At 52.1% G+C, this 12,106-nt stretch overlaps 1 protein-coding gene across 1 annotated transcript in view; it reads left to right on the forward strand.

Moving 5' to 3' along the window:
- Positions 1-3,620: 3,620 nt before the first annotated feature.
- CYTH4 (cytohesin 4) overlaps positions 3,621-12,106 on the forward strand; it is a 30,886-nt gene continuing 22,400 nt past the window's right edge. The window contains exon 1 of the mRNA XM_067697977.1: positions 3,621-3,766. Within this exon, the coding sequence (XP_067554078.1) occupies positions 3,748-3,766 (19 nt within the window). The 5' untranslated portion in view covers positions 3,621-3,747. The remainder of the gene's footprint in view (positions 3,767-12,106) is intronic.

The raw sequence follows: 12,106 nt of genomic DNA on the forward strand, positions 1-12,106 counted from the left end.
AAGACTGCGCACCGCAACGAAGAGTAGCCCCCACTCGCTGCAACTGGAGAAAAGCCCGTGCAGCAATGAAGACCCAGCACAGCCAAAAATAAAATAAATAAAAATAAATAATTTTTTTTTTAAAGCCCTCATCTTGGGGTCTCTGACCACTCCTGGGTTTCCTCCTGTCTCTCCGACTCCTCCCCTTCCTTCCCTGTGGTGGCATCTCTCTCCAGGGCCCCACGGGTTAACGCCTTGGTTCCCACCAGCAGCCACCTCCCTGGCCAGGGCCGTCCACCACCCACCTAGATGCTGCAAATACCAGCTGCTCTGTTTCTGTGGGCTCAGTAGTTGTGGCTCGCGGGCTTGGTTGCTCCGCGGCATGTGGGATCTTCCTGGACCAGGGCTTGACCCTGTGTCCCCTGCATTGGCAGGTGGATTCTTAACCACTGCGCCACCAAGGAAGCCCAAGCAAACTTAATCTTATCTGTCCCCATTTTGCAGATGACAAAAAACAAGGCTCAGCGGTTAGAAGTCCACAAAACTGGCAGATGCCAAGTCAGCATTTGCATCCAGGTCTCCATGGCTCCCCTACTGCTGACTCTACCAAACCCTTTGCCACCCACAGTGAGAGTACCCTCCCTCCCAGGCTACCTGCATACAAGCTGTTAGACATGATCGGGGCTGTAGGGGAAGAGCGAAGGAAGGTGTAATCACCGAAGGCTTCACAGAGGAGGTGGTATTTGAGTTGAGTCTTAGAGAAAGAGATAGTAATAATACTGAACCATTCAACCAGTCCTTCAGACAAAAAGGGGAGTCCCAGATGCCAAACTGTGGCCCTGGGCAAGGGACACCTACTGGGCCTGGCTGTAGCATTAGAACATGGGTCAGTGGTCCCCAAAGCCATCCCCAGTTTCAGTGATTCACCAGGAAGATTCACAGAACTCGGCATAGAGTCTTACCTGCAGCTGTGCTCTATTACAGCAAAAGGATACAGAGCAAACTCAGCGAAAGCACGTGGAGTGACGTCCAGAGGCAACCAGGCATGAGCTTTCAAGCATCCTCTCCCAGTGGAGTCACAAAGGAGACACTTCATTCCTCCAGCAAGAACTTGTGAAAACACATGAGAGGTGCTGTCAACCAGGGAAGCTCAGTAGAGATTCCGCTCCCCGGGTTTTCACTGGGAGCTGCTCGCGTAGGCACCCTCTGCCTAGCACACACCCAAATCCCGGAGTCCTGGGAGGAAACGGGTGTTCAGTACAAACCACACTGTTTGCACAAACAGTTTGGGTCACTCTTACCAGGGAACAGCAGGAACCCTCCTGAAATCCAGGTTCCCAGATGCCAGCCGGGGACCAAAATGCAAGTTGGCCTTTTATATATATGGGTATGTGGGGTTTTTTTAATTGAAGTATTATTGTCGTACAGTGTGTGTTACCTTCTGGTGTACAGCAAAGTGATTCAGACATAGATATAGCTATATACTTTTTCAGATTTCAGATTCTTTTCCATTATAGGTTATTACAAGATATTGAACATAGTTCCTGTGCTGTACCGTAGGACCTTGTTGTTTATCTCTTTTACATACAGTAGTATGTATCTGCTAATCCCAAACTCCTAATTTATCCCTCCCCCTCCACACGTTCCCCTTTGGTAGCCTGTGTTTGTTTTCTATGTCGGTGAGTCTGCTTCTGTTTTGTATACGAGTTCATTTGCATCATTTTTTTTTTGGTTCCACCTATAAGTGATATCATATGATACTTTCTTTGTCTGACTCCACTTAGTATGATAATTTCTAGATCCACCTGTGTTATTTCATTTCTTTTTTTATGGCTGAGTACTATTCTATTGTGTGTGCATGTGCGTGTGTGTGTGTGTGTGTGTGTATCACATCTTCTTTATCCATTCGTCTGTCGATGGACACTTAGGTTGCTTCCCTGTCTTGACTATTGTAAATAGTGCAAGCAGTCCTTTTAAAGACTAATGGTCTCAGACCCACTGTTAACACTCTTCTGCACAGGGAATGACACCTTTCTCTCCATTTCTCTTTTTGAAGTGACCCAGGAAATGGTTTTTTTGTGCCTGAGGCCCTGATGTGTTGAGAAAATTCTAGTTTACCATGAAGATAATGTCAGCAAGTTTCCTAGGAAATAACCTTGAGCTAGGCAAGAACTGGCAGACAGTGGGTGCTGGCGTGGGGGCAGGTTTGAAGAGCCTGAGAGCTCTAGACCAGCAGTGAGTAGGCCCAGCTGCTGGCCCTCAGCCGGCTCCTCACTCAAGTTCCAACTTGGTCAAGCGTGTCCCCGAAAGGAGCCTCAGTTTTCTCTTCTCCATGTGTCTCTATTCTCAGCAGGCCACCCGGGGCAGCTGGGCCACAAGTTTTCTTAAGGCCTCGCCTGGAAAGTCATGTAACATTTACTTCTGTCACATTCTAGTGGTCAAAGAAAGACAACAGCCCAGTCCAGATTCAAGGGGAAGAGAAATAGACACCACCTCTTGATAGGAAGAGTGGCAGCGTCACAGTGCAAAGGGGTGTGGAGACAGGAAGTGGTGGAAATTGTAGCCAACTTTTGCATCAACCACACCATCTCCCCTGTGTGCCCTTCATTCATTCATTCATTCATTCATCCATTCATTCATTGCACACTTGAACACCCCCTAGGTTCCCAGCATTTACCAGACATGGGACACAGAGGTGATCTTGTCCTCATGGGGCCTCAAGACTGGTGGGGAAACAGATGAATAAACCGATATGTGCCACAAAGTTACAAGGAATGAGCATTTACTTTATAGATCTTTCTTTACACCGCACCTTTTTCCATAAAGAATGGAATCAGCCTGCCAAAAAGAGGCACAAGCAATAAAATTATGAATTTTAACCCCCAAAGAAAATTTAAACCGAAAGGATAAAGAAGATAGTGTTTATTGAATAGCCAATCATCTTACACACATTATCTCCCTCCATCTTTTCCATAACCCTGAGGTGAGGATTATTATTCCCCTTTCGTAGTTAAGCAAACTGAGGCTCATGGCAGATAAGTGACTCACCCAATTTCACACAGGTCCTGAGTGGCAGAGCTGAATCACACTGCTGAGTCTGGCCTTAAAGTCTGTATGCTACAACAGAACAGCTGTAAAAGAGCTTCAGATTTGACTGAGCTTCCTAGCAGCCTGGGGGGAAAGGGAAACTGAACATAATGCCCGACTGACCACTAGGCAGGAAAAAGCCAGGCATTTCATTGAGGGGAAGCAAAGCCCTTCCTAGCACTCAATTAATTTTTCTTTGCTCAAGGGAGAGTTGATGAAGGAGAGCTTGTGGGGTAGAATTGATTGGGCTCAGCTTGGACAGTCCAAGTTGAATGATCCTTCAGCTTATATGCAGGGAGGTTCTGTCCTCCAGTAATCATCTTCCTCTGGGTGTGTGTGTGTGTGTGTGTGTGTGTGTGTATCTGTGTGTTTGTGTTTTTTTCTCTGGGTCACCATCTTTCTCTTTTTATCCCTCTCTGTCTCTTTTGCCTCTGTCCCTCCCTTGCCCACACCCAAAATGCAGAGTCCCCGCTACCCAAAACTCTGCTGGTTTTTAGGAAGTGCTGCGACATCAAGAGACTACGCACCAGACCCCAGCAGGACAGGACTTCCTCCCCACACTGTGCTGGGCGGGGCAAACGGGAAGGGGCCTGTTGTAGCTGAGATGACGCATCCCTGCCTGAGCAGCAGCTGGGTCAGTGGGCCACAGGAGCACAGGCCACCTTTCCCGGGGGCTTCAGAATGGACTTGTGCCACCCAGGTAAGCACCTGGGCCGACCTGTCAGTTTCCTGTTCTGTAGAATGGGGATAACGGTGCCTGCCTTGCAGGAATCGGTGTGTAAATAGATATAACACAGACGGGACTTGCAGAAGCAGGCAACAGATATTTATGAGCTCAGGCTAGGTGCCAAGCTGTGTAGCATATGCTGGGAGTCCCGCGAACAAAGCAGGCATGGGCCCTGCCCTCGTGAGCTTACGCTCTAGAGGGGGAGACAGACAGTAAATATATGAATGTACTATGTCAGGTGGTGACAAGCAGAATGAAGACCAGTAAAGTGAGATAAGGAAGATGGGTGGCTGGAAGTCCTCAAGAGGAGACTCCGTTTGAGCAGAGACTTGTAGGAGGGAAGGGAGTGATCCGTGTGGGTTTCTGGGGAAAGAATATTCCAGGCAAAGGAACAGCCAGTGCAAAGGCCCTGAGGTGGGACTGAGAAAGGTTGTTTGTGTTGAAGATGATGATGTCTGTGAGAATGATAACTGTCTGGGTGGAACAAGGGCCCTGCAGCCCGTTTGGCCTCTGGTGGGTGACAATGGCCTTTGGGGAGGCTAAGGGCACCACTTTTGCCAGTGGAGCGGCCAGCAGGGGACCATGGCTGAGACCCTACCTGGTAAGCAGGAGAGGAGGCTGTCAGTTGGTACAGGAAGAGGACAGGACTGTGTTGTGCTGTGTTTCTGTGAGGCCGAGAGGAGAGCGGCCAAGTCTCTGTGCCCTGCATCTCAGAATGTTCCAACATGGCCTGGAACTCCAGAAGACAAGGGTTGCCAGGAGCTGTCCAGTTCCCCAGGTCCAGATGACGTGAATCCTGTTAGCCACAGACCCCTTTCTTCAAACAAAACCTAAAACAAAGCAGTCTGAGCCCACTCACTGGGCCTCCCCTCGCCCCAAGTGTTCTGGGGAACACAGAGAACCACTGATCCATTTCAACAGCCCCCATTTTCAGCTGGAACAAAGGAGGCCAGGAGAGGGACAGTCTTGCTGAGGCAGGATGACTCCCCACCTCCAAGCTCCCTGTCCACTGCTCTCTCCCCGAACCCCAAGCTTCTCCTGGCGGCTTTTGGGGGCAGGTGGCTCGCGGACTGTACGGCTCGGTGAACACATCTTAGGGGCAAGTAGGGACGCAAGCAGAGACCCAGAAGGAACAGTGCCTGGCTCAAGGTCACTCAGCAGATGCGAGGGTGACAAGAAACAGTGAAGTAATCCCCCCCACACTGCCTGTCTTTCCACCGTTATTCTTGGGGTCTTCGTGTACAGAAGTCCTTAGGGTGGTTGCACCCATAATGCAAAGAGGAAACTGAGGCTCACAGAGGTGAACTGGAGGAGAGGACGGAATTGCCCAAAGTCGGGCGGCCAATTAGTGGCAGAATAAGGACAAGATCTGAGAAGAGCGAGAGCCCCAGCTGAGCCTGGGCTGTCAGGGAGGGGAGGGGCGAGGCCTCCCAGGGAGGCCAAGAGGTGAGTCACTGCTTTGCTTCAGGCTGGTCCTGGGACGACAGGGATTGAATGGAGTCACTGCAGGCAGTCTCTTGGGAGATGTGAGGACTGCACTGATCAGTTCATCTACTCATTCATTCATTCATTCATTCAATAAGTAGTCCTGTGGTGTGCAGGTCCTGGGCTGTGCAATGCTAGAGACAGCAATGACCCAGCCACAAGCCCAGTCCTGAGGGAGCTGCTGGCTCGGAAATGGGGGGAGGGGGAGAAAACCCTATAGGAGAGTGACCCAGGGCAGATGTGCAAATGGGCACAGACCTGCAGCCTGGGAGAGAGCGACTCTCTCTACCCGGGGCAAGGGAGATCTGGGAAGACTTCCTGGAGGAAGTGGAGGGAGGGAAGGTCATTTCTCTGCTACCCAGACTGGGTCTTACTCGGAGCTCCTTCACAGCCCGGTGACTTGCCCTCTCTGAGCTCCGATTTGTCACCTCTAAGTGGACACCATCATCCTGGCCTCACCCCGGGGAAGTGGGGAAAGAACAAGGATTTGGAGTCAGCCCGACCTGGCTCAGATCTCAGCTGTGCACCAACCTGCCAGTGGTCATGATGGGCCTCTTCCTTCTGTGGGTTTCAGTTTCCCTGCTCATACAATGGACAGGATGGTGGCAAAGGGGCTGCCTGCCCTCCTCCAGCTGTGGGTGTCTGACACCCAGAAGCAGGTCCCCTCCCCCTAGGTCTGCTGAAAAGCTGAGAGGTCCAGGCAACAAAGCCCCAATGTGACCAAAGACAGCCGCGGGGCTGGTGCAGCAAGACTGCAGATTAAAAATAGAGGCAGATGGGTTGGGGGAGGAAGCCACACGATCTGATGTGCCTGCAGGCCCTCTGGGGCTGGGGCGGGGTGCAGCTCTGCTAGCCGCCCCCCATCTCAGACCCCCTCGCACCCAGACTCTGAGAAGCCTCCGCCTTTAGGGCCCCAGGATCGCACCCTCCTCCTGCCCTGGAAAGGGGAAGCGGGGCCAGCTGTCCTGGAAGCCAGGCTGCGAGCAGATTTCTAAAAATATGATGGGAAAGAGGAAGGACAAAGGGGAAGTAGAGAGGAGCCGGGGAGATGGCCGGGACGGCACCTGGGCACACTCAGCTGGCCTGGGCACGGGGTGCGGAGGGCAGCCCAGCCACGGGGCGTATGGGTCGGTGTCCAAGGGCGGCCTTCACGAGGTGTGGGAAGCACAGCGCGGTGAGGAGTAAACAGAGCTCATGGTGGTGGCAGTGGTTACCATCATTGTAATATCTTTGTGTTTTTTATCATTAGTGTCACTATTATTATCATTAAAATCCATCTCCCATGAGCTGCACCAGTGCCTGAAACTCCATCATCACTAGGCTTGGAGTCAGTAGTGACCCCCCTCAGGCTGTGTCCTTGTCAACCTCACTGCACCTCAGTGTCGTCAGCTCTGAAATGGAGAGAAATCCCCACTTTTAAACAAATAGGTGAAGGGTTGGAAGACACCCCCCCCCATGCACCACGGGATGAGTGCCACAGGCTCGGGGCTGTCAGCACTGTTTCAGGGTTCAGATGTACTCGGCCAGCTGCCACCTGTTGGGGTCAGGACCTGACAGAAGGGGACAGTGGACTGAGAGGGTTCAGGAATGCTCCTGTCAAACCACGAAGAGCTGCATGAAGAAAAAGACAAATAACCCCTCTCTACCCTCACTCCAACCCACTCTCCCAGGACAAAGGAAAAAGCACCTTCCCCAGCTCTACCATGTTGGCCTTGTTTTTTTTTGGTTTGTTTGTTTGTTGTTGTTGTTGTTGTTTGGCTGTGTTGGGTCTTCGTTTCTGTGCGAGGGCTTTCTCTAGTTGCGGCAAGCAGGGTCCACTCTTCATCGCGGTGCGCGGGCCTCTCACTATCATGGCCTCTCTTGTTGCGGAGCACAGGCTCCAGACGCGCAGGCTCAGTAGTTGTGGCTCACGGGCCTAGTTGCTCCGCGGCATGTGGGATCCTCCCAGACCAGGGCTCGAACCCGTGTCCCCTGCATTGGCAGGCAGATTCCCACCCACTGCGCCACCAGGGAAGCCCTTGGCCTTGTTTTATTTCTTACCCAAAAAGAGAAAGGGGCTCAGACTGTAGACATCATCCAGCATCTTGTCTTCATTCTCCTTGGTGTTCAGCCACGGTCAACATTTCTGTGTCAGAATATCCAAGCTTAGCGTCTTGATGGGGTTTTGATGATTTGCGCAGAGATACCTGGCTTCTGAAGATCGATGTGAGGGTTGTGGCCTTGGAGGCCCAGATGAGTGTAAATCACAACTCGATCACCTTCCAGCTGTGTCCCCTTGGGCAGGTCACTTAACCTCTCTGAGCTTTGGGTGCCTCATCTATAGAATGAGATTTAGAAATACCTTCCTCCAGAGCTGTGGTCAGGATCAAACCAGATAGTGGATGGCAAGAGCCTGGAGCCCCCAGGGCCTGAAGCACAGAAGGTGCTCAACCAGAATGCCTTTCCTTAGCCAACAGCTTGGCTTGTTTAGGAAGCAAGATCCCAGAACTGCTGCGGGGATGGGAAGGAGGTGACGGAGGGGGGGTGCCCAGATGGAGCACAGGAGGGCCCCTGAGAGGAGATGGAGACAATGAGTAGGGGCCGCTAGGCAGAGAGGAGAAGGAAGGGCATTCCAGACAAGGGGGAACAGCATGTGCGAAGGCCCGTGGAGGGAGAGAGCTCACTGGAACACGTGAAGGGCAGCCAGGAGGCCTCCAGCCTGGGGCAGGGGCGGGCCCAATGTGAGATGAGGGTGGGGCACCAGCAGGTCTGATGGACCCAGTAAGATTTGGGGGTTTTATCCCCAGGACAATGGGAGGCCATGGGAGGGGCAGAGCAGAGGCAGGGAGACTTCGGGAGGTCCTCAGTCATCCAGACAGCGGAGTCCAGGGTTGTGGGGAGGGTGGAGGCCATGGAAACAGAAAGAAGGTGGACAGGGCTTGGTGATGGACACAAGGATGAGAGAGGGGGTGCGTGTCAAGGTGCCTCCTGGGGTTCTGGCTGGGGTATCTGGGGGGCCATTCCCAGAGCTTGAGAACTCAGGAAGAAGGCCAGGTCGATGGGAAATTCTAGGAGTTCCGTTTCAGTCACAGTGACAAATGAGCGTTGGTCAGGACACAGGGGGATGGAGGGGTCTGAAGCTCGGGGAAGGGGCTGGAGCTGAGGGTATGTGTGTGATTCCTTGGCCCAGGAGGGGAGAGGGGGATTCATGAGACCCCACGGGGAGAGAGGAGAAGTCAGCCTGGGACCCAGCCACGGGATCCACATTGGGGATTATCAATAGAAACACGGAATTCCCACCCAGCTTCTCTCCAACAAGCACCCTGTCTGGAGTCCATGTGGCCTCCAGCAGCAGGTGTGCCCTGGGCCAGAAACAGGCCTTCAGGACACAAGCCCCAGCCAACAGGAAAACAACGAAAAGCAAACAAAACACAAAAGTCTGATCTTTCACCCCAAAGTCAACTAGAGGTGATTGGGTTCTTCCACCATGGAACTCAGCCTCCCTTCACTCCTGACAGAGGAGTTCTGGGCCCCAGCCTCTAACGCTGCCTCCCTTGCTCTGGCCCTGCTCCTGTCTCCGTGAGGGTGGCCCCTCACTCCTTCTGTCCCTGCATGTCCCCAAAGGCATGCAGAACCCACCTCTCCTGGGATGGAGGCTTAGGTGTTGGCAAACTAATGTTTTGATCCCAGCACTGCCCCTTCTTGGCTATGTGACCCAGGGCAAGTCACTTCGTCTCTCTGACCTCAGTGTCTTAAACTGGGAAAGATCCACTTGAAAGAGTTGTGAAGATTAAATGACATGATTTACATGGAGCTGCTGGCATAGGTGTGTTTGAATTTAGAGGTTGATGAGACTCTTGCTTTGTCCCCTGGTGTAGGTACCACCTCCCCTCACCCCCCAGGAAACCAGGATCTCTAGACCTCATAGTTACAAGGACAGAAAGGAAAACTCCCAAGTAGGTCAGTAGAAGGATGGTAGCGCTCCTATTCCTTCCTTGTTCCTGAATCCCAGGAGATTACCTCTTGGGGAAAGAGCACCATCTAATGGTCATTGATTTAGGGTGTAGAGTTCATCTTGGAGGAGGAGGACGCATCCAAGCAGGACATCATCTCCAAGCTGACACGTCAGCAGCACCTCCATAACTGCTCCATCGTTCCATCAGGCCAGCATCCTCTGGTGGTGAAATGTGTAAGAGGACCATTGCATCCCATGGCCACATGCTCCTCCCACACCTCCTTTACTGTAAAGAGGGTCGTCCTTTAGTCTGATGTGTTGCAGTGTTCTGGGTCAGCAGATCAAGCCCTTGGACAGTGGCGCTGGCCAAGGCTCTGTGGGCAGGAAAGGCCACCATATCCAGACCAAGGGATCCAATGTAATCGGTTTGCCACCAAGTTGCTGTTTGGTCTTCTCAAGAAAAAATGGGTCTCTGTTGCTGGCAGGGCTGACATTCAGCAGTGGTGGTAGCTTGGAGAGCCTGGGTGAGTGGGTCCACGCAGAGCCTCCACAGAGGCCACATTCATTCATGTACCGTTGTACCAGCACTGGGCTAGCCAGTCAGAGACTCGCTGATGTCAACTGGCTGAGTCATTCTATGCGCCTGGTGACTTAGTGCCTCTCCTGTGGTGGCTGCTTCCTGGGGAACATTAGGGTGTTTTACAAAAATCTTCCTACCCTGTGCCCACTCCCATAGGGCCACCCACTTGACTCTTCCCCGGAACCTCTCTGTTCCCAAACGTCCTTATTTCCTTCCTTCTGACCGAGAAGTCAAGGCATCTTCTACTGCCCATGAATGCATGTATATTCTTACCTCGTGCCGCTTCTCTTTCCACATGAAATGGACCGGGTGCCCTACCCAAAGCTCTGCTCACTGGGACGACTTCCACCACTCTCTCTTGAGCGCCTTGAGCAGGTCTGTAGTTCAACAGCTGTCCAGCTTTACTTGTACACGAACACTGAGTCACCCATCCTGGAACCGAGTTCAGGCATTTTCCCCTTTGTCATGAGGCCACAAGGGACCCATCCATAAAGACATAGTATGAGCTGAGGGACCTGGTACCACAGAATGACAACAAGTGGATGACATGAGGGTCTGGGTCACCTGTCCCTGGGGCTTCCTGGAGCCTTCTGTCTCTGCTCACACCTGTTCCTGGGTGAACCGCTTACAAAGGGTTGCTGTTGGGCTCACTTGACTTTATGACTTGGTGGGTCAGACCCATCTTGGCTGCTTGACAGGGGAATCATTACCATTTACACCTGCCACAGTGTTGCAGGAGCCTTCCTTCTGCGGGCCTGGCCTCTCCTTCAGTCAGTAGGGCCTGGAATCTAAAACCTGCTCAGGTCCACAAACCAGGCAAGGGCTCTTGGCTTTTCATGTAGTGACTGCCCTTTGGGAGGGGCGTATCCTTGGGCAAGGCAGCTCCATTTGGGCTGAGGTAAGTTCCTGAGGAGGGACTCAGCTGTGAGTCATCAGGAGGCTACACACACACACACACACACACACAGACACACACACACACACACACACACACAGCAGCTGAGGGAGTGGGTGCCTTGGTCCTGAGGGGGAGAACTGGGTGACACAACATGGCTCCCATTATACGTGTGTTGTACCCTTCCCGTATGTCAGATCCTCACTGAGTGTTTGACAAAATTCAGATTTTTTTAATCCTGACCACCACCGTCTAGGTTATGGTTCATGCTTCAGAGACAAGGACACTGGATAAGTTGAGTTTCAGGTGTGGCGGATGTAACAAAAAGACACAGAATAGCAGTGACTGAGACATTCTCAAAACTTATTTCTCTCTCATTGAAAAGTCCAAGTGGGTAGCTGGTGGAGGTGAACGTGATGACTCTTCTCCACATGGCTGCCCAGGGCCCAGCCTCCTTCTAGCTTGGTGCTCTGCCACCTCAATACCCAGCTAACATCTCAAAGTCCAAGATGACTGCTCAGTCAACAGGAGGGGAAGTAGGGAAAGGGACCTCTTGATATTCTCTGCTTTTATTTGGAAGAGATCATATCTGTCCTTGCAAAACCTTTAAGAAATGTGGCCAGGCGCTTCCCAAAGCTAGGACTTGAGAGTCGAGAGGATGTGGATGGGCAGACAGGAAAAGGCATCACAGGGTGGAGGAGCTGTAGAGGCAAAGGTGGAGAAGTAAGACTGAGAGTTAGACCATTTTGGGGGCAGTGAGGAGCAGGCAGGCTGGACTGGCAGGCTCTTGTTGAGAATGGTGGGGAATAAGCCTGGCTGGATGAGGACTTTTCCCCCTATGGAATAAGGAATCCATGGAGATTTTGACCAGGAGAGTGTTATGGATGGGACAGGAAGGGGGGTGGGGGTAGAGGTAGGTCAGCTGACCCAGGTGGGGGAATGGTCATAGCACATTGCCAGAACATTGGCACACCTGTGTCTCCTTTAATTCATTTCCAGGTGACGGGGAAAGAACTCAGACTTTGTCGTCATCCCAACCCAAGTCCCAACCTAGCTCAACAACTTGTGTCTTTGTGACCCTGGCCAGGTCACCTCACTTCTCTGAGCCTGAGTGTCTGGGGCAGGCACTGTGAAATGTCCCCCCAAATTCAGTTTCCCCATCTTACATAGTAAGGATATCAGGACCACCCTATTAAAGGCTCATTACCCAGCCTCCCTTGAAGGTAGCTGTAACCGTGTGGCTACATCTGGCCAATGGGATGTGAGGCAAAATGATCACCACTTCCCGGTCATACAAACAAATGAATAAATGACAGATGCGTGATCCAGTGAAGAAGTAGAGTTGCAGCAGAGGATGAATGCCTTCAGCAAGTATTGCACTGAGCTCCTGCTCTGTGTCAGGCTCTTTCTAGGGGCTGA

Source organism: Pseudorca crassidens, chromosome 11 (genome assembly GCF_039906515.1).
Source record: "Pseudorca crassidens isolate mPseCra1 chromosome 11, mPseCra1.hap1, whole genome shotgun sequence".
NCBI classification, from domain to species: Eukaryota; Metazoa; Chordata; class Mammalia; order Artiodactyla; family Delphinidae; genus Pseudorca; species Pseudorca crassidens.